At 41.8% G+C, this 26,499-nt stretch overlaps 1 protein-coding gene across 1 annotated transcript in view; it reads left to right on the top strand.

The window, feature by feature from the left end:
- The first annotated feature begins 1,594 nt into the window (after positions 1-1,594).
- Positions 1,595-26,499, top strand: part of LOC127582567 (uncharacterized) — a 44,261-nt gene continuing 19,356 nt past the window's right edge. Inside the window, 2 exon segments of the mRNA XM_052037926.1 lie at positions 1,595-1,651; positions 18,743-19,668. Coding sequence (XP_051893886.1) covers positions 18,759-19,668 — 910 coding nt within the window. The 5' untranslated portion in view covers positions 1,595-1,651; positions 18,743-18,758.

The following is a 26,499-nucleotide window of genomic DNA, read 5'->3' as shown; positions in this document are numbered from 1 at the left end:
GTTAACTGCTTAATTGAGTTATGTGTGTACAAGAGAGGGGAGTCACAGTAGTATACTTAAGAGGACCAGAATCTAATTGGACATCCTCTGAAATCTGTAGACAGGCTGAACAATCATGTACTGTCCTCACTTTCAGGTTTCTAAAGAAGCCTAAAGTCTGTGCGAGGGATTGGTTTCTGTCAATTGGCTGCTTAATGTCTTTATGTGAGAGAAAGAACTCACTGCTGATTGGTGAGCTCAGAGGGCATGTGATTGGACCTCAGCCGGTGAGGGGGTTGAGTTGTAACTGTGGACTCGTCATGCCTGAGACTTTCATCACATTTTCTTGTTTCAAGCAAGTACTGTGTGTTACTGTTAACCTCCAGGAGTTGATGGAGTCTCACTGAAAGCGTGTGGCTGTTTCCTTTCCATTCAGTAAGTAGGTCTCAATTTCTTTACACTGGTTAGATCTGTACAATCAAGTTATTGATTCCACTTGTTAAACAGAACACAATGCTTTCTCAGAATGGTACACAAAGTAATCACCACATGATAAAAGTGTTAAAAACTATTGAATGCATATTTCAGCAAATATTAAGCTTCAATGTACAAGACACTGCTGAATAGTGTAGTATTTAACAACAATTTTAAAATCCATGCATGTAACATAAAATGACTCAATGTGGAGATTTAAAGTTTTGTACAGAAAATCTGAATTATGCCTGTATGGTGGCTCTCCTGTTTGTGGGTAAGAAGGATGTGGATGTGGGCCCCACAATCACTATTTGAGCAGATAGTGTAGCCTAACAGTACTGAGAGAATTCTGCATTAATAGAGGTGCCATCCCTCAGGTGATGCTGAATGAATAATGTCTGCTGTTCGTGGTGATTTGAAGGAATATAAAGTTCTCATTGTACCTTCAGACAATGATGCTCCCTCAGCCACGACCAACAAAAGGTGGATCTGCTAACTTAGGTCAACACTTCCCCACATTATACAATACACAAACAAATTCACAGTGTGAAGTAGCATCCAATATTTTAAGAATATTGTACTGTTATAAAGAGCTTTGCAGATACAATATGACCACCGTTAATAATATGGCCTTCTACTGAATAACTCCCTATTAACAGCAGTTAAAGTGACCCTTGAGAGATAGGTGCAACGTTGCTGGTTTTATACTTCATATTGAGCATCAACCTTTAATTGTTTTTATTTCTGGTTTATTAACTAAAAATGCCGGTCAATAGCACCAAGCACAAAAGTAACAAACTGCAAACACACTTTTCCCATGGGACGGGACAATATCATTTCTTCATCTGTGGGATGTGCCCGTTGTTGGCAAGGCCAGTTCTTCATGCACAGCCCTGACCGCCCTTGTGAGGGTGGTGGCGAGCTTCTTGAATTGCAGCAGTCAGCGTGCTGAAGGTAGTCCCGGAATATGTTTGGGTGGGAAGTTGCAGGAGTTTGACTCAGCGACTACGAAAGAACAACGCAATATTTCCAGGTCAGGATGGTGAGAGACCAGGAAGGGAACTTCCAAGTGGTGGTGTTAATGTGCCCGCTGGTCTTGTCCTTCCAGTAGAGGCCAGGGCTTAGGAAATGCTGTTGAAGAAGTACCTGCAGTGTATTTTGTAGCTTCTGCAGATCAGGGTAATGTCGATCATGAAGGGTGAGCATTTAGTGTCTTTGTTAGGGTACCAATCAATTTGGCTGCTTTGCAATTTGGCACTCAGTTTGGATGTTGTTGAGCTGTTTTTGACTGCATTCGTCCAGGCAGGTGATGTATGTTCACTCTCACTCCTGACTTGTGCCTCGTAGATGGTGATAAAGCTTTGGGGTGGCAGGAGGTGGGTCAATTGCCACAGGATGCCCCGTCACTGAGCTGGCCAGAAAAGAGCTGTTGAGAAGAGAGATGTAGAAATGTCAATGCACTGCCTGATTTTTCTTAAAGGGGCGCGTGCAGAGGAAAGTTTACACCCTGTTCGTTTAAACTTGTATGTCTATAAGCAGCATTAGTAGTGCAGCTGGTAGAACTGCTGCCTCACAGTGCCAGTGACTTGGGTTCAATCCTGATGCCGGTACCGTCTGTGTGGAGTTTGCACACTCTCCCTTTGATCCCATGGATTTCCTTTGGGTGCTCTGCTTTCCTCCCACCTGCCAAGGACGTGTGGCACAGGCAGGCTAATTAACTGTTCTAAATGGCCCCTAGTGTGTGGATGAGTGGTAGAATCTGGGGAGAATTGGTGAGAGTTAGGGAAGAATGGGCAACCGGGATAACTAGTGATGGAGTGGGATTGCTCTGTGAACTGGCCAGACTCGATGGGCCAAATGGCCTCCTGCTGTATCATAAGGAAATCTGAAAACTTTAAACCTTCACACTCAAGCATGTACAAAACTTTGAACATGCCAGCTTTGGAAGGGAGCGCAGATATCAGGGTGAGAACGTGGCACACGTTCCTAACTTCACATAATACATTTGATTTAATAATTATTGGCTCACAGAGGGTACTGAGTGGTTGTAGTGTCCTTGCTTGTCTCGCCTACCACAACCCCGAAACTCGCACACTCGCCTTCTGACATGAGAGATAAAGTTGTGTGTGGGGCAAACTGAATGCTTAGGTTCAACGTGATTCTGCAGTGGAGTGAGTATTCCTTTCGTCCGTGCATATTGAGTGTGGCAGGCGCACTGGTCAAGATTTAACGATGTGTGCTGCTTGTGGGCAAGACTCCTGAATGCCAGCCAGTGCTGGGATGACTGTCACCTGTCCCGATAATGCTGGGAAAAGGTATCATGGCTATAATATTACACCAACAATACAGCTGTAATGTAAATGCATTCTCAAAGTGAACCCCAACAAGTGGCACATGAGGGAGGGGAAACTTCATGATCGAACAATCATGTAATTATTCATGCAGGGCTGAATGATGACTTTGTACTCCAGACTTCAAAAACAAAAGTGTATATTTATGTTCAAGTGAAGCTGCCCAAGACACTTGTACATTCAGACCACGGCAAAGAAAGAGATATTAGGACAGGTGATCAAATACTTAATCAAAGGGACAGATTTTTAAGGAGTGTGTCAAAAGAAGAGCAAGTGTATTGCAGAGATTAGGCTCTGGGTGGGTGGAGGCAGGGTCACTCGTGGTGAGACAATTTATGATCCACACGTGCTTTTAGAACAATGTAGTAGTTTTATGGTCACATTTAATTATTTGAATTTAAGTTCTCCAGCTGTTGTGGTGGGATTCAAACCCACTTCAACTGTCTAGGTCTCTGCTTACTGGCCCAGTAAATTAATGACTATGACACCATACCCAGTAAAGGTGTCGTCTTAAGAGTCTTAGAGTAATACAGCATGGAAGGAGGCCCTTTGGCCCAACCTGTCCATACTGACCAAGATGGCCATCTAAGCTAGTCCCTTTTGTGCACGTTTGGCCCATATCCCTCTGAACTTTTCCTATCTATCTGTCCAAATGTCTAACAGTTGTCTGCAAAAGCAATCCAAGCCGACACTAAATCACAGGTTTGTTTCTCTGTCCAAGATTGGTATTGGTATTGGTTTATTATTGTCACTTGTACCGAGGTACAGTAAAAAGCTTGTCTTACAAACCGATCGTACAGGTCAATTCATTACACAGTGCAGTTACATTGAGTTAGTACAGAGTGCATTGATGTAGTACGGGTAAAAACAATAACAGTACAGAGTAAAGTGTCACAGCTACAGAGAAAGTGCAGTGCAATAAGGTGCAAGGTCACTACAAGGTAGATCGTGAGGTCATGTGGTCATAGGTCATAGTCCATCTCATTGTATAAGGGAACCGTTCAATAGTCTTATCACAGTGGGATAGAAGCTGTCCTTGAGCCTGGTGGTACGTGCCCTCAAGCTCCTGTATCTTCTACCTGATGGAAGAGGAGAGAAGAGAGAATGTCCCAGGTGGGTGGGGTCTTTGATTATCCTTCATTTGATTGATTCATTCAGGAATAAGATTCTGTATTACTAAAAAGTTTAAAGCAAACATATAATATGTTGGCTCTGTTGAGGAGGGGAGGTAGGCAGCTGGGTGCTGAGAGTACAAAACAAGACATTGCATTCTTATCGTGCTAGACTCAGAAATCCCATAAAGATGGGATCTTCCAATCAGGAGCTCAGCTGGAATCACACCTTGTTTTTAATCTATTCAACGGAAGAGTTTACTTCTACTCAGCAGCTAAAGTGGGTCACTAGCAGAAACAACTGAATTCATCAGTGAATTAAGTTCTTCGTCTTCTTCTGAGGCAGTTCCTCGGAATGAGGTTGACCTTGCTTCCGTCCTGATTTTGACTTTCTGTAGTGGCTAAGGAGGCCACTGTGGAACCCGCAGCCTCTTCTACAGATGGGGCAAGGGATAGTTATCGGGACAGGCAAGTGGATGGTTTGTGAGATGATGCACTCCTTCCTCCACTTACACAGGGCTTCTGTTACATTGTTATGACCTTGCACCTTATTGTCTTCCTGCACTGCACTTTCTCTGCATCTGTTACACTTTATTCTGTATTCTATTAATGTTTTGCCTTGTACTACCTCAATGCACTGTTGTAATGAATTGATCTGTATGAACAGTGTGCAAGACAAGCTTTTCACTGTACCTTGCTACATGTGACAATAATAAACCAGTTCCAATTTCTGTGTGCTCCCAGTCCATGGACTCAAGGTTCTCAATACCAGGCCTAATGCTCTTCTCCACTTTTAGCTGTCATGGGCCAGAGATTCCCAAGACTCTGCTGGGACCTTGAACTCTTCAAGGAGATTCTGAGCACATCCTTAAATATTTTTCTGCCTGGTAATCTCTTCCCACAAAACAGCTCAGAATAGATTATCTCTTTCAGAACTCTGGTGACGAACATTCCAAAGATAGCTGACTAAAAGTGACTAGAGCCCTAATGCTGGGGATGTTGTCCTGGGTACTTCATCTAACAAATCCATCCAACAAACAACTGACTTCTGTATTGGTGGGGGAGTTGGTTGACAGACCAAAAAAGGTGTACAGATCTGACAGATCAAATTAACGTGTTAAATAATTTGGAGTCTGATAGTGCACAAGTACTTAGTGAGAAGCTAATTTTATAGTGTCAGATATTCACTGCGACATGAGTACAAAGAACAGCAAACTTCAGCCACACATTAATTGATATCTATCTCCATCAGTCCTGATTGAACAGAGCAGTCGCTTGTTAACAGATCTGTTAGCTAATTTCCAATTTGCAATGCAGCTTCACCCCTACCCTTATGTTGTACTCTGCAACAGGCCTTCCCTTTCATTCTCTGTCCCCTCCATAATCCCATTTTTCCCCATAAATTTCTAACTTTTCCCAGTTCTGACAAATGGTCATTGACATGAAATATTGACTCTGTTTCCCTCCCCACAGATGTTACCTGAGCTGCTGTTTCCAGCATTTTGTTTTCATTTCAGACTTTGCTTTTGTGTTTCCTAAACTCACCTGTCAGGTCGCCTCTTCCAGCCAGGTTTGACCTTCAGACCTCAGCCACCACCCACATACACGCGTTCCCCTGCAGCACTCAATATGCAATGATCAGGAGCAGAAATGCCAAATTAATATTTTCCCCCCTCTCCATTTATAGAAACCTTATCATTGTCCCAGCCGAGTTCAGCTGATTTAAGGCAGGATCTGGAGGCTGTCTGGTCTCAGTAACCCTCTGCCACACAAGTCTCAGAGTAATTTGCCAGGGACAAATAGTTTCAGCAGAAGTGAAAGTTACTACCAGGCACGGTGAATTTATTGACTCCTTGTCTTCCAACAGGGAGTCTTCAGTAGAAGACAGCACTGCTCCAAAAATCAGCACCACAGTGCAAAATCACTCTGATTTCCCTTTGTTTCCTTTGACCAAGACTCCTTAATGAGGCTGTGGAATCAGTGAATTTGCCTGTTTTGTGCACCATGCACTCAAATTCTGACAAAGCCAGAACTCATTCTATCCACTAATGTTACTTTTGTGTCATAGTTTACCGTGTGCAAAGTTGACAGCTTTTAGAATACTGTTCCTCATTGTTGGTCTAAAGATCCAACCTATTTCTCATGTACCATGCTCAAGATATTTGTTCATGGGAGGTGGGTGTTGCTGGCACAACCGACATTTATTGTTCATTCCTAATTGCCTTGTAGATTGATTACATTTCTTCTTTTTTCAATCTTTTTATTGAATTTCAAATTAGTTCAAATTAATATACATAACATTAATAATCATACATTTGGTGCGAAGAGATCGGGATAACAATAATAACCATTAATATTTATACTCACAAGGAGTAAAATATATAATCTGGACCTCCTGCTCTCTTGCTAAGTGAACATGATACAAAAAAAAAAGAAATTGAAAGAGATTTGATTATATGAAAAGAAAACCCCCAAATCAAAAAAAAGTATAATAATAAACAAAAGCAAACCAAAAACTTCGAAAAAAAACTGGACTGATGTTTCTTCTATTTAAAAAAAACATTATATGTCATCAGTTCCGCTCCTCTATATTCAAAGGCTATTGAAAGGAATTCGAGAAAGGTCAGCTTATATCGTATGGAAATATTGATTAAATGGACTCCAAACTTCCTCAAATTTAAGCGAAGGATCAACAGTACCACTCCTAATTTTTTCTAAGTTTAAATATGCTTTAGTTTGAGAAAACCATTGAAATGTGGTAGGGGGTATAGGGTCCTTCCATTTAAATAGAATGGATCTCTTGGCCATTAATGTAACAAAAATTGATTGCATTTCTGAAGACAGTTAGTAGTCAACTACATTGGTGCATCTGGAGATGCATGCAAGTCAGACTGAGTAAGGATGGCAGATTTCCTTTACTAAAAAAACGTTAGTAAACCAGAGTAACTTCTACACAGATCTGATAATTTCATGATCACTGTTACTTTCTGATTCAAGATTTATGATATAAATTTAAATCTCACAACTGAGATGGTGGAATTTGAACTTGTGTCTCTGGATCAATAGTTTAGGTGTTTAAATTCTTTTCTAATGAATTCACTGATAGCCTGGTCAGTTCCAGTGGGCTTGTGATTGGTGGCACTCATTTTGATTATTAATATTAACCCTAACATATCACCAGCTCCAAAGGCTCTCCAATCTGGATATTTTTGTGTCATGGTCTGTTAAGTTCTTCTATTAACTGTTAGTCCAAACACTTAACAAAAAGATTCTGCTGACACAGAGTTGGCTTTGAAGCCTACTGGTAGTTTCCTCTTGGTGAATTTTGGCCTGCTTGTGACAGTATGGTCTTTGATATGTTAAACAGCCTGAGCAGAATAATCTTATACAACACTCAATGTTTGCATCAGGATATTCTGGGTTAATATTATGCTTGGACCAAGCACAGTAGAAGTGAATGGGAAGTGGTTTAGTTGCTGGAATTCTCTGTGTGGTTACGGAACATGCTAAGGTCAGACTGCTGTTGATGTGAAGTTAACTGTGCATAGTGTTTGTGAATTAATCGTTGATATGCATACAGAATGGTATACGAACCAGTCTATTGATTGAAGCAAGTAGTGTGCATAAGAATATTGTTTCAGCCACCCTGATATATCTAGAATGTAAGTGTGAATCCCAGAATAGAAGGTAACACTGATGCATCACGAGTTTCACAGACACTCTCCTAGCAACCTCAGTCTATGTAACTAATGCCAGCAAAGATCCTAACCCCCTCCCCCATTCCCTTCAATGAACCTCCTGAAGTAGGACTGCATGTAATTCTATGGAGACTCTCCAGGAATCATTCTGACAAAGTGTTGGCATTTCCTGAATGCACAGATGCCTCTGATGTGGGTCTGAACCCCATGTTGAGCTAGTCCATGCTGACCACTGCATGAGGCAGGCATTTTTCCAGTGATTTTCAGTGGTACGTGTGAGTACATTGCCAAACATAGACATGTTTCTTTGCATCAGTTAGATGCCAGTCGATGCACCAGGGTGTCATTCCTCAGTCATACACTTTCACCTCTTGGTCTGGCTTTTGATGGAACTGAAACTTCATTCATTAATCCCTGGCTTGCCCATGCCTCTGGTCTGGATATTACAATGGGCCTGTGTATCCATTAACTGGACTGAACATAAACCCAATGTGTCCCTGAACCACAAGGGGGTTGGCTAAATTCCAGGAATTTGGTGAGTTGGGTTTGCTTGACCAAGGTCCATAATTGACTTCAGTCTCATGGAACAACAGAGATGAAGTCATCCAGCCTTCCTGTTCTGACCGCTGGAGATTGGATTGGCTTCAACTCTGACATTCTGCAAAGCCAATGTCTGGACACCTGCATGGAGAAGGGTTGCCTGGATGAGTGACTGACAGCAGCTCATGGTGAAGAGCACCTGAATGACTCTCTTGTTTCCATAGTTCATTGAAAATAAACTTAAAATCACTCAAACTAATTTGGTTTATTGCCTCTCTCCATTGCTTTCTGTTTCCAAATCACAGTCCAAGATCTGAATCCATAATCTCAGAATACAATCTTAAGGGAGGTGTCAGAAGTGCCATTTTGGGGGTGGTAAGCTGTTAGACCCCCCCCCCCCCCCCATTATCTTAAGCTGTAAGAAATCACAGTACTCGGCCAATAGCACTGAAAACCAGAACATGGGAATAACCAGCTAAATCTTGTTTGCAGAGTCTGTACATTGGTATTTGCATTGGCTACTAAACACCAGTGACTGTACCTCCAAAGAATAATAATTCGTTAGCTGCAGAATTCTTTTGGTTGCCTTATCGATGTGAAAGGTCCTATGCAAGTTTCTCCTTCAAGAAATTTCCCTCCTTGCTTGATTCCATCGGCATCATTTAGCCATTTGTCACTTCTAAGTGTGATGACAGCTTTGCTTGTCCCACAGAATAGAGCCACCTCTTGCCCTGGATCCTTATTTTCCCCTGCAGGTCAAGAAATAGTGCACTGCTCAAATGAAGCCCTGAATGCACAGGGTAGAGCTAAATTTGCTAAGAATTGGAGATGGGAATGAAGAAAACTGGATCAACAATTTGCCTACTTTGTGGCAATAAATCATACATAAAGTATTAAGACACCCCAAGGAACTCTATAGGGGCTACATAGAATGAAATTGAGGAATATGGGCAAAAGCTTGGTCAAGTAGGTAGGTTTTAAGCAGTATAAGGTAGAGAGTTTTTTGGGGTAGATCTCCAGACAAAGTTTAGGCCTTTGGAAGTTGAAGTCATGATGAAGGGATTGCATTTGGATGAATTACAGCAGTGCAGATGATTTGGTGACTAAGGTGCGGGGGGCCAGCAGGGATATGGATGGGCGATGGGGTAATTTGAAAACAAGGGTGAGGATTTGAATATAATGTTATCGCATCACATGGAGCCAGTGTAGATCAGTGGGCACCGTGATGATGGGCAATTGCACACAGGAAGCAGAATTTAGATGGCCTCAAGGTTACAGAGGAGAGAACTGGGGAGGCCATTTTGGAGAGTAGTGAAGTGTTTTCAGAGAGTAAACATAATATTTATTTGAGCCTGGGTTAAATGCATGGTGTGCGCACACAATGGGAGTCATTTTAAATTTCTAGTCAGGTGTGAAATGGGTGAGGTTTATTTGACTGCCTATTATAGATCACTCATAGAAGACAAATTTAGTGATAGCATATAATGAGTAGCAAATTTCATATTAATATTTTTACTCTTGTTGCCCGAAGTGAAGGTTACACCATATAAGCATTGTTTCTTGTTCTGAATATGCCCCATTTATACTGTATGGAGTGTGGTGATTCTCAATATGTGACTGCAAGGGTGGAAGAGCAGAGTACACTGGCACCACACAACTGTATTGGCACAGGGCCAGAGGCTACAGATCAGACACATATTATGTGAACAAGTCTCCTTTCATGCCTCAAAGCTGTCTACCAACTGGCTGAGTCCAATCTCCACCATGTGTGTGGGCAAGGGTTCAGCAGTCAATTTCCACTGGTCCATTTTATTTTCCTATTGATGTTATTTTTCACAGCACTTTTGCGCTGAATAAACAGCTAACAAAGAAAGGGTTTTGTGAAAAGGGCAAACCATTCCATGTCATTACGCAAAGAAACCTGTTTTTCTTTCAGCTTTGGAAACTGGTTCAGTGCCAGCACCATCTTATGCCATTACAGTGTGCAGTCCTTATACAGCCTCCCCACAATGAAACTTTCCACACACAAAGACTCTGTGCTGTAAAAATGCAGCACGATCCCCGGAATAGCTGATGCTTTCAACATGGGTCAAATTAATTTGCTACTCACCCTTTCAACTACTGTCTGGATTTTCCAGTTGTTAAGGCAGTGGTTCTCTCTAAACCAAAGTCATCTCTTTTTGACTTTTCTAATAATTTATATCCTCTCTAATGATCATCATTTACCCTGTGTAAGATTTTAATGAAATAAATAGATTTCATGACTTCTCCCAATCTCCAACAAGTCTCCTTCTGGTGCTCTTCTGCACATTAAATCTCATTCAAGAGAGATGATACCTCATTAGATCTTCAGCACAGGTTGATTGGCTCCTGGCAGGAGTCTGAGATACTCCAAGCAAAAGGAAAGGGGTTAGGGGTAATTCAAAATATGGGGCTGTGAAACCATCTCTTAATTCACTCGCATGAGCCAAATTAGGATTTTTTAGTGTGTTTAAAAATTCTACATAAATGAAAGCTGATATTTGCTCTCAAGCATATAGAGTAATACAGCATGGAAACAGACCCTTCGGCCCAACTTGTTCATGTCAACCATGGTGCCCACCAAGCTAGTCCCAATTGCCCACATTTGGTGCATATCCCTTTTAAACCTTTCCTATCCATGTACTTATCCAAATGTCTTTCAAATGTTGTTAACGTACCTGCCTCAACCACTTTTTCTGGCAGCTCATTCCATATATGGACCACCCCCTGTGTGAAAGAGTTGCCCCTCAGGTCCCTTTTAAATCTTTCACCTTTCATCTTAAACCTATAGTTTTTAGTTACCCTTCCCTGGGAAAAAGACTAGGCATTCACCCTATCTATGCCCATCATGATTTTATACCCCTCTATAAGGTCACCCCTTAATCTCCTACATTCTAAGGAATAAAGTCCCAACCTGCCCAACCGCTCCCTATAACTCAGGCCTTTAAGTCCTGGCAGCATCCTATACTAATATTACTCAAAGCTATTGCTGATGCTGAAGTGCCTTTGTGCATTGACTCAGATTTTCTTGAATTGCTCTTTCCGTTCTCACCCAGAGTTCGCTTTCCCCACCATTCCCCAGTTACCTTCACATGACCTATATGACTGACAGGGTTTTGCAGCCAAGTATTGAGGCCCAGAGTGGCAAGCAGGTCCTTGAATGATGTAATCAGGTGACCTGGGTTCCATGGAACTTCTCTGGAAACGTGTAACAGATGACAAAACCCTGCCCTCAGCTTTGCTATTTGTCAGAGCTGTTAATCTATTTCAATGTTACTGACAGTCGCTGACAATTCCAAATTAAAATGAAGTGAGCATTAAAATATTGTATTATTAATGTAAAAAAAATCAACTAAAACACAGAGGTGCTTTAAATAATTAAAACATTGAAGAAAAACAAATAATTAAACAATGCATAACTTACCTTATTCCTTCCCACAGCTGTAAAACCTCACTTCAAGTGAATGGGCTCACATATCCTGCAAAATGTCTAACCTGACACAAATTCTGTGCACACATGTAAGTGCTGGGGAGTTCTTACTCCACCACTGGATTCTCTCCACCACTGGATTCTCTCTTGAGGGAGAGGTCAGCCAGGAAAGACAGTACTTCTACATTCACATGAGAGTCAAAAACTTAATTGAACCTTCTGGTAAATGCCAATGGTTCCAGATGGAACTGCTGGCATCTACTAGCATTATCTTTTGAATGCAATGGCTTGGATTCAAGACTTGCAGAGGTTACAAAAATACAGTTCTCTCTGCTAACTGTAAGTGTTAAATGTGACCTGGGTTTGGGCATTCTCTGTTCAATTCTTAATGGATGTGACGATCTCAGTTCTAAACTAAAGTACCATCTAATAAAAAGTGGTCAGCAAATATATATGCCCTCTCTCAACATCACTTATAATATAGAATACTCCCCTTTCATTGTAACCAAGTAGCCAGCACATAAGCAAATCAAACCAAATGGAATGAAAATCCTAACCTCTGCCTAGCTCTATTTCCTATGCAATAGATGAATATAGATGGACATGAATATTGTGTTTACTAGCGATTCCTTTGATCATCCCTTCCTCATGGAGCCACTGCTGCTAAAGGCAACAATAAAGATGCTATATAAATGCAAGTTGTTTATGTTACATGATGGTACTGAGCTGCATAGGTTTCAAGTTACCTCTAAATCAAGAGGTCACAGCTCCTGCTGTACCTTGACAGACCGGTGGAAGTTGCTTCTAATGTTTACCCAATAATTTGGATGTCAGCCATGTAATAGTTGGTAGCAGAAGTTTCTGGGTTCAAATTCCACTCCAGAGAGTTGAGCACATAATCCAGACTAACACTCCAGTGTTGTCTCAATGGAGTACTGCACTATTGGGGGCCCCATTCTTCAAATGAATCACTAAACCAAGACTTTGTCTGCTCTCTCAGAGAGATTTGAGAGATCCCAAGATGCTTTTTCAAGGAAGAGCAGGGAAGTTACCCTTGAAGAAAATTTTAAAAACACTGCAGATGCTGGAAATCTAAAATAAAAACAGAAAACAGTGAAAATACTCAGCAGGTCAGGCCACATCTAAAGGAAGAGAAATAGAGTTAACATTTCAAAGCTGAAGTTTCTTCATCGGGTCAGGTTCACGTTCTGATGAAGGGTCTTTGACCTGAAACATCAACTCTGTTTTTCTCCCCACAGGTATGTCCTTACCTGCCGAGTATTTCCAGCACTTTCTGTTTTTATTTTAGGATTACCCTTGGTGTTCCAGTTAGTACTTATTCTGCAATCAACATTACCAAAATAAATCAGCAATCTGAAATGTTAATACTGCTGCTTTCTCTACAGATGCTGCCTGGCCTGCTGAGTATTCCCAGATTTTTCTATATTTGTTCCACTAAAACAGATTATCTGTTTGTGGGACCTTGCTGTGCATAAATTGGCTGCCACATTTCCTTGGAATGGAAATGTAGCTTTGGAGCATCTTGAAATGCAGAGGAAATGTGCTATATAAATGCAAAACCTTTTTTCTTTAATTTAAATTAGACCTTTACTACTATAGGTGGCATTCATCCAAATTTCCATCAAAAGATGCAACTTTTTTATACCTCGCTCACAATTTGGGACAGTACTCCATTTCTCAGAGCTTTCCCCTCGTTCTCTTAGTGACAATTTTACATTTATAACCTATTTTCACTGACTCACAATTGACAGTATAGTCCTTCCTTATTCACTGCATCAAAACCTATTAAATATCTTCTTCACATTCTCTCATGTAAACAATCCCAATCTTGTGTTTTTTTTTCCCCTAGCAAGCGTACATTTTCATGTCCTGATCTCTTTGCCATGGCTCTGCCCATATGTTATGTTTGGTTCCAAGGATCCCCATAGAAAGGGCAAACAAAATTACACATTGTTCTCTGACAAACACCACACCCATAGGAGCCTATTCTAGGACATGGTCCATATCCTGAAATTGAATACTAGATCCTGAAAGACAGGAAAAAACTGCTGATGCGGAAAGAGGAGAGGGTAGAATTAATGGGAAAGCTTTTCCAAAGGACTGGCACAAGCACAATGAGCTGAATGGACCTGCTCTTGTGTTGTAAGACACTACGATACTCTAACCTGACGTTGCAGTGCAAAATTCGAAATAGCCTTATGCAAAGTGAACGCATTACTACCATCAGGCAGGAAGCATAGAGTAGAAATTTATTCTTTGTTATATGTGCTAAACACGTGATGTGAAGTATTCATATTGAATTCTCTTTTTGCCGAAATCTGGAATCCTGGAGATCAGTGTAGCCAAATTTCAGAAGCAGAATTCAATGCACTTGCATTACTACATTGTGTGTTTAGGGCATACAGCAGGAGGGGAATATTTATCCTTCTTAAGTTAAAAAAATGAATTTAGTTCCAATATAGACAACTTCAACAATTAAATGCACATGCAATTTCTTAGGCTTTGAGAACACACAGTGATGGTTGGGAAAGCTCTTGTTGGAGCAGACACTCTTCAGTAAAGATTTTGTGAAACAACTTTATGTCGAGTAGGTTCTGGTACAAAATTTTGTGCCGTAGTGTTTAGATTTTCAAGACTACTAGAGGACACAGTCTGTATTTAGCTCTCAGTTGACGCTGAGTATTGGGCAGCTTTGCAGACGTCTATCCAACAAGAGCAAAGCAACATCCCTTGGAGTGTTAAGCAAAAAATGTTCCCAGTTATTCAAGCCTGGAACAGCAGCTGGTTCCTACATTAGTGGATGAACAGTACTGCAGAAGGACAACCTCTTCCCTCCTGGAGACTCACAGAAGTTTCTTTGTTTTGTTTGACCTCAGCAACAGAATCATGTCACAACCTCTCAAAATCTGATTCAGAAAGCCAAACACCCATTAGGGGAGTTGCAAACATTTTGACCAGAACTCTTTGAAGGGTCACAACTTCCTGACCATTCATCTTCCCTCTCCAACAGAAAAAAATTAAGATTTAGGGAGCAGAAACAAAAAAAACAAAAATAAATTAGTCAATTACAAATAGAGAGATGATTCATTGACACTGTACTATCCCCACAGCTCACTGTGAAACTGCACTCCTGCTAAACCTATTGAGCTACATAAACCAGTAAGGTGAACAGAAAGGACCATTTTGCTCAGCAGAGAAGCTAATAGTTAGGGTCAACAGTTTTAAGCTGAATTTTTAGAGGTGGGTTGCAGAGAAATCCAAGTGAGGTAGGAGTCTGGTATCCAAGGCCTAACAGGTCCTCGTCACACTTAAAAAGTAGTTGGGTGAGCAGTTGATGTGTTGTAACCTGTAAGGATACAGACTGAAAACTGGGATTAATCAGAATAGTTCTTTCCTGGCCAGCATGGACAAGATGGCGTCCTGGGAAGGAAATCTCTATGACCCAAAGAATCAGATCATCTCTCTCCTCTTTGTTGACTCAGCTTGGCCAAGTCAGAATAGAAGCAATTACCTCAGCATCCCAGGAAAAGGAAAGGCAAAAGCTGTCCATCCGCATCCTCGTATATGATCGCTGTTGAGTACTATCGATGGCATTTGGTCGCAGTAAGAATTGATAGTCCCACCAACTATCCCTCACCCCCCCCCCACCATAAAAACCACCCCCCTAAAACATTGTGTCACTAGAATGGTTGATCTTTATTGTGTTGATCTTCATTATAGAAAATAAGAGACAAGTATGTCTACGGACAATGCATACATGCGTCATAAGCACTCCACACACTTTCCTTCCACTATAACGAAGCTGGAACTTGGATTACAATTGAATTTGACTTGGAATGCTGACTTTATGCCTAGGAAGTTTGTCTGGATTAAGAATTCTTGAGAGTTGGAATACATAGGAATTCATTTAGAAAATAGGAATTCTATGACATTTAAAAGATTAATCTGCAATGACAGTTACAGGTGTAAAAGTACAGTGATATTCTAATTACGTTACTGGGATAGCAGATAGAATTTTGGTCAATTGATCCGGGGACTTTAGTTTGAATCCCACTATACCAGTTCAGGATCTAAATTAACTAAATAAACCTGCAGTTAAAGCTACTCCCTGGAATGATGACCACAACGAACCAACCAGGTTCACTAACATTCTTCAACAAAGCAAATCTGCCATCCCCAGTGGTGCAGCTAGTAGATCTGCTGCCTCACAGCTGCCGCAACCCGGGTTCATTCCTGACTTCTGGTGCTGTCTGTATGGAATTTGCACGTTCTCCCTGTGACCATGTGGATTTCCCCCAGGTGCTCCAGTTTCCATCCACATTTCAAAAGATGCTTTGGTTATTAATGTTAGTTGGTTGCTGTAGGTTGTTCCTATTATGCATGCGAGTGGTAGAGCCTGAGAGAATTGATTGGAATGTGGGGAGAACAAATAATGGGATTAGTATCGATGGATGCAATGGTTGGCAGGGACTCAATGGCCAATAGGCCTGTTTCAGTGCTCAATGACTCTAAGATTCCAGATCCACTCTTATTTGCCTCCCCGGAGCACAGGCAAATCGGGATAGACAAAAAAAATCCCAGCACTTCTGTTGATGTGCACGTCTGTGAATGACTAAACAAAGAGATTGTGTGTATGGTCCCAGGTTCGCTTTTTAAATATAAAAACCCTGCTTTAATCCTCCTCAAAATTTTACCCATATCAAATTACGTTCTCTGGAGCAAGAATTATTCATTTTGCATTGTAAGTTTTAACTTGCCTGTTTTTAAAAATTAAAAACTATTTTCCTGGGTTTTCCTCATTGTCTTTTAATGTAATAAGTTGGTGAATATTTGACGCAATTTATCTAGTCTATTATAACAATTATGTTATCACTGTGCATTGCAACAGCCCATAAATACAGGAGCATAATAGTTACATTATTGGAAGGATGATCCAGAATTCTGGACTAATGAGCTGGGGTCATGAATTGGTGAGTTTAAACTCTGTTAGAGAATGAAAAATATTTTTTTGAAAAGTTAGCATCAGCAGCCACTGAATTGTTATAAAATCCACACTTTGCTAATAAACAGTCATTCTTACCTTGTCTGACATATATATGACTACTGATCTGATAACTGCCCCTTGAGAAGGCCCAGCAAACCATTAAGTTCAATCACAGTTAAGGGTTAACAATGCCCATAATTTAATGACTGTTTAAAAAACAAAAGTGAGCTTGTTTTTGGATATCTGATACAGGAAAGCACCTTTTCTTTCTATAGCAAACCCCATGCCAACATCACCTCTCCGTACTGCAAGCAGTCTTTCCCATATCACTTAGGTCAGCTCACATCAAATATAACTTCAGTGTTGTCAGGTTACTTCATTGCCTAAGGACTTGGCCTTACAGGGCTGTTATATCTGAGGTTTGGTAACACAGAGGTTAAATTATTGGACTAGTATCTCAAAGCTTAGACTATTAATATGGAGTCAAGCATTTGAATCCCACTAGAGCAGCAGGGGAGTTTAAATTCAAGCAATTTGGAATAAGAAGTAAGCATCAGAAATGGTGATCATTAATCCACTGGATTGTTGTTTAATAATCTATCTGGCTCACTTATGTGCTTTAGGGAAGGGAAATCTATCATTCTTACCTGGACTATTGATCTGGGGAAATAAGTTCAAATCCCACTGTGGCAGCTGATGGTTTAAATTCAAGCAATTAAATACATTTGGAATTAAATGCTAGTATTAGTTTAGAAAAACACATCTATATTACTAATGTCCTCAAGGGAAGGAAGTCTGCCCCTTATGCGACTCCCAGATACAGTGTTACGATTGACTTTTAACTGCCCCCTGATTGGTTCAGGGTCAGTTAGGGTTTTGGCAGTTAATGCTAGTCTTGCCTGCAACACCCACTTCCCACAAGCAAAGAAGAGGAAGCCCACAATCTCCTGACATTAAAAGAAAACTGTTGGGCAGGGATTCTGGATATAGCCACATTCTCCTTCCTGCTGAGTAAAGTGTGAATATCAGTTTGCAGAGTAATGCAAAACTCTCTGGCTGCGTATCACATCATGACAATCTCACACAGCGAGTGGATTACAACCAACGCCATACACTATGAAATACGTGGGGCCCCTCTGATGCCGAGATCTTCAGGAGCTACACAAAAGCTGAATGTGCAGATGTGAAAGACTAGCAATTCCTTTTGATCATGAATCTTGCTCCTAACATTTGCCTGAAGTTGACACTTTTATTACAAGCCTTTAAGCAGCATGTTTCTCCTGCTTGGCACAAGAGCACAGTGTGGGTAGTGTCAGAAATGCACACCAGGATGTAGGAACTTAGGTCTTTATTTCAACTCTTAGCTGCATGCTAGGCAGCAAGTGATATCCCCATTGGAAACAGAATAGTTGAAAGTAATTAAAATGTAGGAAGTCAGAACAGGGGAAAGTGGTTGCATTTCAGGATCATTTGCGGTCGCTTGCCTTCTGTGCCGAGGATATTACCATTTTATTCCCAACAGTGCTGTTACTTAATGCTGTTGCTTCTACTGGACAAAATCCAGTCAGCTGGTATATCCTGACTGGTGTAAATCTCAATTTCTATTGATATTTTCTAAAAGCAGAAGTGTCACTAAGACCATTATAGAGGAAAAGCTGAAATTTGAAAGCATAAGTCTACTTCCATAACATAACATGGTTAAATTTGTTTTGATCTCTTGTACAACAGCTGGATAGATGGTACACACCTCAATTACAAGATGCTTGCTCACAGGACCAATAACCAAGTGCTAAGGTTCATAACATTGTGGTTATAATCACTTTCAGAGGCCTGAACAACTTATCTGGAGACATCAAATCCTGCCAAGGCATCTTGGGAATTTAAAATTAAGAAGTTAAATGAACCTGGACTTTAAAAAGTCAATGTGTGGTGTGACTCAGCATGATTGTCCCCTGTAATGGCCGAGCAAGTTGCTGACGTGGAGAAGGGCATTAACTGATGTCCTAGCCAGCAACCTGCACAAAGTGTGAATGGAAAGATAACTGATCTGCAATGTAGTCATGTGCATTTACAACTAAATAGAAATAAGTCTTTTTTTCACATTGTCACTCATAACTTCTGTATCTTTCCAGAGGTTAGCTCTGAACAATGACTACTCCGAGACAACCAGCCAATAGTCATGAACTGAAGGAATTTGACAGTGTAAAGGAGTCCATCACTGACATCATTAACCAGCTGCAGGACATTGACCCCAGCCGCCTGTCCTTCTCTCCGTTCTTGGACCTAGACACCCAGATTACATTGGCACCCATCTCTGATAGCCCAGAATCATCTGTGGAAGAACTGCATTCACTATCTGATGAAAACATTGATCACTTAACTGAACCGGCTCCAAAAGCCAAGAGACTTCAGTTCAACGAAGCCCACCAGAAGATCACAAAACAACAGAGCACACCGAGTGATGGGCGTTTGAACATGATTAAAGCAGAACTGGTGAGAAACCACACCTTTCCATACACTGAAAATAAACACAAGCATCCGGACAATGTGTCAGTAGACGTCACCAGAGAAACTTCAACATTGCCCGATGAGAAGGTGTCTTTTTCTGAGCCATCATTGCCAGGTGAAGCTGGAACCATTCCCCCACAGAACTTCAATACCAAGGTAGGGGTAGAGAACACTGCAATGCTGGAGAAGGCACACAAGTTCACCAACCAGGCTTCAGAAGACCAGCCACTGCTGGGCCCAGCGCCAGATGCTGAGACCATTGAACTGATTTCCAGTGATTCGGAGCGCAATGCCTCTGCGGAATCATCGCAAAAGGAGACGGCCACTGGGGCAAGTGGAGGCCGGAAATGCTGTCCCTGCTGCCAGTACTGCTCCGCTTCGCACCTTAAAGCCATATCATCCGTCTTTGTTGCTCTGCTGTTTATTCCATGGATCCTCTATGGTCTTTACTCGTTTGTGCCCTTTGATCCCCCACCCTGTCCAGACCTAACTAGCCGAATGACATATACACTGCGCTGCAACATAATTGCAGTCACTCCGGTCTTACTCGGTAAGGACTTATTTATTATTTGTACGATTGAGTTATTTTTATTCAGTCTACCTTTGCCTACCATTCTCCCTCCTCTTCTTTTGGGTATGACGCTCCCTGGTCTCTGGTATCAGAGAGGCAAGGTGAGTATAGGTAAGGCTGGGCCTAAATCCAGGTGCATCCATCATCGGAAGGGCCTTGGGACTCATTCAAAAGGATGGTTCAACACCACTTCCAGGGTTCCTCAAGTGCAAAGCCTTCACCCTGAAAATGTCTGAAATAAAAGGAATTGCTAATGATCTGTGGTAGGTTGGGGAGGTAGGGAGCCTTCTGATATTGAGGTCAGGATGTCCTGTAACTTCACCTCCTGCCTGGTAGCTGACCAGTCCATCAATCGGGAGGGTTACCAAAGGCTGGGGAGATGAAGCTGTGATCAGAAGGGCTGGAGGGGAGGAAGTAACGTCAGGAGAGCGGGTGATGAGGGAGAGGAGGCTGGAGATCAGTGGACCTGGTGGTGAGGCGATGGAGGCTGGAGAACACAGGAATTTGTGGTGGGATGGAGGCTGGAGATCAGAGAAACTGGTGGAGGGATGGAGGATGGAGATCAGGGGAACTGGTAGAGGGATGGAGGATGGAGATCAGGGGAACTGGTGGAGGGATGGAGGATGGAGATCAGGGGAAATGGTGGTGGGATGGAGGATGGAGATCAGGGGAACTGGTGGTGGGATGGAGGATGGAGATCAGGGGAACTGGTGGTGGGATGGAGGATGGAGATCAGAGGAACTGGTGGTGGGATGGAGGATGGAGATCAAGGCTGCAGAAGACATCAGTGCATTGAGCATTCTGTTGTGGGGAGGGGAGCAGTCCATTTTATGTGCAAGAATTTAAATTTTTTATTTTCTGTAGAGGTTCTTAATATTATTGAGTGTCTGCATATCCTTAACCTTAGGTGATTATCAGAGGACTGGAATACAACTTTCTCATCTTTGACATGTGCCTGGGTAGGGTGGAGCACCAGAGTGGTGGGAGCACTATGGTTTCCATGGCCCACAAGAACTAATTACCTTGGCAAGCTGGAACTCCATTCATCGCTTCCCTGTTGAGTTCTCCAAGCCCTGTCAACCTGTGTAGGTAATTCCCAACCAGGATCCCTCACACACTTTCGGTGCCCAGCCTAAGTGTATAACTGGGCACCCCACCTCTCCGCATTGAACCACTCTGCCGTTCTAATGGCACATGTAGCAGTGGGATGGCAGGGATTTCACAATTTAATCCTTTCTCTGTCTTCTGTACATCAGAGGGAGGGTTTGAGGTGGGTGGGGAAGCAAAGAATTGAAACCTGAGTACTTACAATCTTTCAAAAGTGTAGGTGTACAGCAGCCAACAGAAAGACAAAGGACACAAGGCAACCTGATACTACCTTGATACATTAAATATGCCCATGCGAATGAACACAGAGACCTCTGGGGTCACTTTGAGTCAGTAGACATTTTACCAAAAACAATTTTGCAGCAACATCTTTCCATGTGCAGTCACATGGAGCAGGAGTTGGACGATGTCTATCTGCTCTCAGTCATCCTGTTAAACACATAAGAATCCTCTACTGTTTCTGAAACATGACTTAACTCAGCTGCCCAGTGCAATTTATGCCTATATTGTGTGTCTAACTGGCCAGCAAACATTCAGTCTCTTGTTTCATGTCAATTGTGGCTCAGTTGGTAGCGTTCTTGCTGTTGAGGCTGAAGGTTGTGGGTTCAACACCTGCTCTAGAAACTTGAGTAGACGTAATCTAGCCTGACCTTCCAGTGCAGTTCTGTTGGAGGTGAAGTGGATGCAGTAGGTCACAGGGTACAATTTTGAAGAGGAGCAAGAGTGATTACTCCAGTGTCCTAGTAACATCTATCCCTCAAACATCTCTAAAGTAGATTCTGATGAAAGGTATAGACTTAGCATGGACTACCCACAGGAGGCACTTCATAGAGGTAGCACCAACACCACCACAAAATTCACCAAATCCTATGGAATCAGAAATGAATCAATGTTAGCATCCTCTCCCAGACTAATATCCCAGCATCCAGGCTCCAATTACACTCCAAGGACAGGCCACATCACTTGCATGCCTGACACAAAAGTTCTGAAATAAGCACCCTACTCAGAGCCCCATTGCAGCAAGAAATTACCAAGACAGTGGAAATGATTCAAGAATATTCTTAAAAACCTCCCACCACTGGCAGAGTTCATAGGTTCCACAATGACATATCAGTCACCTCAGAACCCACAGAAATGGAATGGAAGTAAGTCACCTTTGACTTTGAGGAACACCCTAAAAAACAGCAGAAGTCAACACTTTTAGGAAAAGTGAGAAGCGACAAAAAAATTGGTGATGAGAATCCATTAGTTTTTTCTTTGTCTGAAAGTAGAGCTCAGCTTCTATCAATGCAAAAGATTAGTTTCCTTGTCAGTTCCAACCACTCTTCTTGATAATCACTCCCATGAAATTTTGAAGTAACAACAAACACAAACACTATAACGTAAGTCTAGCAATAGCTCTTTACATGTTTCAGTAACCACAAATTCAGACCTATCATGCCCTGTTCATTCTCCTCTACAACCTCTCCTTCATGTCCAATCATATGGACGCTTTACAAATATTTCAACTTCTCTGATACTGAGTTTTCGGAATGGAAACTGATCATCAATTCTCCTTTTCCATCTTTGATAACTTGCATTAATTTTCCATTAACTGATGGGTTTTTCCGTTTAGCTGCTGAGCTTTTTCAAACTTTGATTGCCATTTCATCCATTGCAAATAAAAACCTGTTAATGGAAATGATCTGAGTCCCTAAACAATCCCAGATGTACTTTATTAAATCACCCATTTACTGATAACAAAACAATTAAATAACCTCTCTTGTGGTTGCAATGTAGTACAGTAGCCAGCATGGTTAAACTAAAAGTAGAAAATACATTTCTAATTCTTGTGTCACTCTCCTAAGTGCTTCAATGCCAATGACTTGTGCTTTGGCTAGATGTTTTAAAAGGAAGGCTCGGCTTGTGTACCATTGTTAGTAGCCTCAGGAAGTCCCAAAGCATTTTACAGCCACATTGAATTACTCTTAAAGTAAGGTGCTTTTGAATTTGCAATCCCCTTCAAATAGCAATGTGATAATAGCCAAATAATCCATTCTAAAAATATTGTTTGAAGGGTAAACATTTATCAGGACACCTGGGAGAATTCCTTGTACTTCTACAAATCATGCCATGGGTTCTCTTGTGTCCGCTGAGTGAATAATGTCTCTGAGTTTAATGTCTCATTCTCTCAGAACTCTCCCAATACTGCATTGTGGTGTAAATCTGTGCTTGAAGATCTGGATAAGAGATTGAACCCACATCTTTCTGACTCAGGGGCAAACACCTACACACAGCAGAAAACTTGCACCTAACAAGATCCTCAAAACAGGACTTGGATAACTGACCGGCTGTTCTGTTTTAGTATAACACTGGGTGTTAATCTACAGCCAAGACATCAACTTGATCCATCTTCAAACAGTGCCTTGCGGTCTCTGACAACTATCTAGGCAGGAAGGCAGTGACTCAATACCCAACCTCAACAAAGCATGCTGCACTGAAATCCCAGGCAACATGATGTACGTTGATACCAAGCACCAGCTGATAGCCCTCTTGATCCTCCAGTCCAAGCACTGACAGGTAAATCCCCACCTGTACGTTAAAAGAGGACACCTAATTGGGCTCCGCTGTCCCAGGAACCTAGTGTGAAGCTGTGTCCTCCCTGCTGCTGTGCTGGGAACCTGGCGCAGACCCTTGCTCTCTGCTGGCATTCCCGCAGAAAAGGATCGCCCACAGCTCAGTGCGAGAACTGGCATTGGATGGACCCAGGGCAAGAAGTTCACTCACTCAGTGCTGAGCTGCGGGCTTCAGTTACTCCCTGGCCGGCACAGTGAACGTAGCCCATTGTTGGAGACCGGCATCCGTAGTTCTAATGTCAGAACAATGGCAGCCAATTCCCACACAACAAGATCCCACAAACACAAATGTGACAATGCCCAGATTATCTACTTCAGCAATTTTGATGGCAGGACACTGAGAATAGCTCCTGCTCTTTAAATGGTCTCTTGATATCCACCTGAGGAAACAGACTGCAGCCTTCCAAAAGACAGCACCTCCAATGGTACATCACCCCATCAGCAGAGCAGTGGTATATCGGCTTGGATTTTTTTTCTCTTTCTTGACACACAAACATACGAAATAGAAGTAGGAGTAGGTCACATGACCCCTTGGGTCTGCTCCACCATTCAGTAAGATCATCCGTGACTAGATTTTAGTCTCAACTCCACTTTTCTGTCTGTTCCCTGTTAGCCTTGACTCCCCTATAATCCAAAGATCTGTCTCTCTCAAGCTTGAATATATTCAATGCCTCCAGAGCAGTCTGGGGTAAATGCAAATTGGAAGGACAACATCTTATATTCTACTTGGATAGTTTACAACCCATTGGCATGAACACTGAATACTCCATTTTCAGCTAACCCACACCCTTGGTGATCTCCTCCCACACACTCACCCATCCACCAAGTTCACTTCTCCCTTTGTTCACTTGTCCTATCGCCCCCACTGATACCCCCTCCTGGTTTCATCTGCCCATCATCCCCTCCCCATCGGGTTTTACTTATCACCTACCAGTCTCATCCCACACCCCACATACTGCTCTATACCAGCAATCTGTCCTCTTCCTTCTTCGTCCTGATGCAGGGTCTCAACCCAAGGCACCTACACCTTTTGCTTGATCCACTGAGTTCTTCCAGCCTTCTGTTTTTTGTTCTGGGGTAGAGAATCCCTAAGATATTCAACCCCCTGAGAGAAGAAATTCCTACTCAGCTCTGTATTAAATACCTAACGCCTTATTCCAAAACTTTTTTGGAAGATCACAACCAATACATCCACCATTTCTGCAGCCACTTACCAGCCTTCAGTCCTATTCTTCCCTCGTTTTTGCATTTGTGTTTTCTTCTCTTGTTGAAATGTTCTTAATGAGTTTTTTGTGCCATGAAGGCAGATACAAAATGTTTGTTCAAAGTCTCTGCCATTATTAATTCCTTAGTTTCCTTCCTGTAAGGGTTGATTTATCTTACTTACCCTTTTGCATGAAGTTAGGGAAGCTCTGAACTGTTTTTGTAAGACCAGCTAGTTTATTCTCATAATCTATTTCCTCCCCCATTCTTGTTTTAATCAATCTTTGCTGGTTTCTAAACTTTTCCAAATTTTCTGGCCTACCACTAATCCATGCAAATTGTATACCTTTTCTTTTAATGTGATACCATTTCCAACTATAGTGACCTGCAGATTGATCATCCTACTTGCAGAGATATAATTGCTCAATGGAATACATCTTTATTGGGAATCACGGAATATATGATGTATCTTCTGACTGAGTTAAAAGGGCTGACAGAACACCACAGTTGGCAAATCACAGCAGTTCCTGTTGTTATACTCAAAGTGATAATTGTCTATCCTTTAATATTGAGCTGCCTGAGTACTGTCCTAAGGTTAAGGTGGGCTGGCTGAGACAGAAGTTTTAGGTATTATAATGATTTGCCATTTGCAATATCTTGTTGACTTCATTGAAAGGATGTGACCTCCATCAAGGCATTAGGCAGGATGTTGACAGCACTGGAGAAGATGACTTGTCTGGAATAGAGGCAGATGAGGGCAGATTTAATTGAAATGTATAAAATTATGAGAGGAATTGGAACGATCTACTTCCCTTAGCACAAAGATCAATAACTAGAGGACTTGGATTTAAGATACTGGGTAGAGGTATTGGACAAGCTGATTTTCAACTAGAGGGAATGAAGATCTGGAACTTGCTGTCTGAAGGGCAAATAGAGGCAAAAGAGACTGCAGACGCTGGAACCAGGAGCAACAAACAATCTGCTGGAGGAACTCAGCAGGTCGAGCACCATCTGTGGGTGGAAAAGGATTGTCAACATTTCAGGTCCTGATGCAGGGTTTCAACCTGAAACATTGACAATTCCTTTCCTCCCCGCAGATGACCTGCTTGACCTGTTGAGTTCCTCCAGCAGATTGTTTTGTTGCTCAAAAATAAAAAGTTCCTGAGCAGTTGATGTGCCACAACCTATAAGGCTACACACTAAGACCTGGCCAAAGTGATTAGTCCAAAGAGCTCTTTTTTGACCTACATGGATACAGGCTAAATGACATGCTATGCTGCTGTTTCATGAAAGCCTATCATGAATGTATTCAACCCTTTCATTCCCATGAGAACTTCTGAAGTAGACTATAAACCAGTAAGCAGATATTCAAGGACTAAGATAGGGCAGTTAGAACACTGAAAGAATGAGGCAAACTTTTTGTCCTTTTCGTTGCCGTTCTGTTTTTTGTCTCCTGGGTCCAATTATAACTCTCATCTCTTCAGCTCCATATAGCCAAAACATTATTGCTTTAGAGAAGCATGAATCTCAGTGACCGATAGATTTCAGTAAGCTATAGATTGTAAAATGGAAGAGAAAATGCTTTAAAAATCCATTAAACCAATCGATATTTCACACTTTGTTGAGCTTGTTGTCAATGCTATGTTGTCAGTGATTGGCTCAATTCATCTTATGGCATGGATTTTTTCTCCTGCCATTCTGATTGACAGCTGCAAGATGCCAGAGACACTTCAATCACATTTCACTGGGGGTGTTTAACAGTACTCATTCTGCTTCCATCCTTTGTCCTGCTCTGCTACCTCTGCACTGTCAAGTAATGTAGGAGAAGTCAGACAATTCCCATGCCACATTTCTCCTTTTAATTCCCCTTCCTTCTAGACCTGAA

The sequence above is a fragment of the Pristis pectinata genome, chromosome 24 (assembly GCF_009764475.1).
Source record: "Pristis pectinata isolate sPriPec2 chromosome 24, sPriPec2.1.pri, whole genome shotgun sequence".
NCBI lineage: Eukaryota > Metazoa > Chordata > Chondrichthyes > Rhinopristiformes > Pristidae > Pristis > Pristis pectinata.
This window is presented reverse-complemented; position numbering and strand designations above follow the sequence as displayed.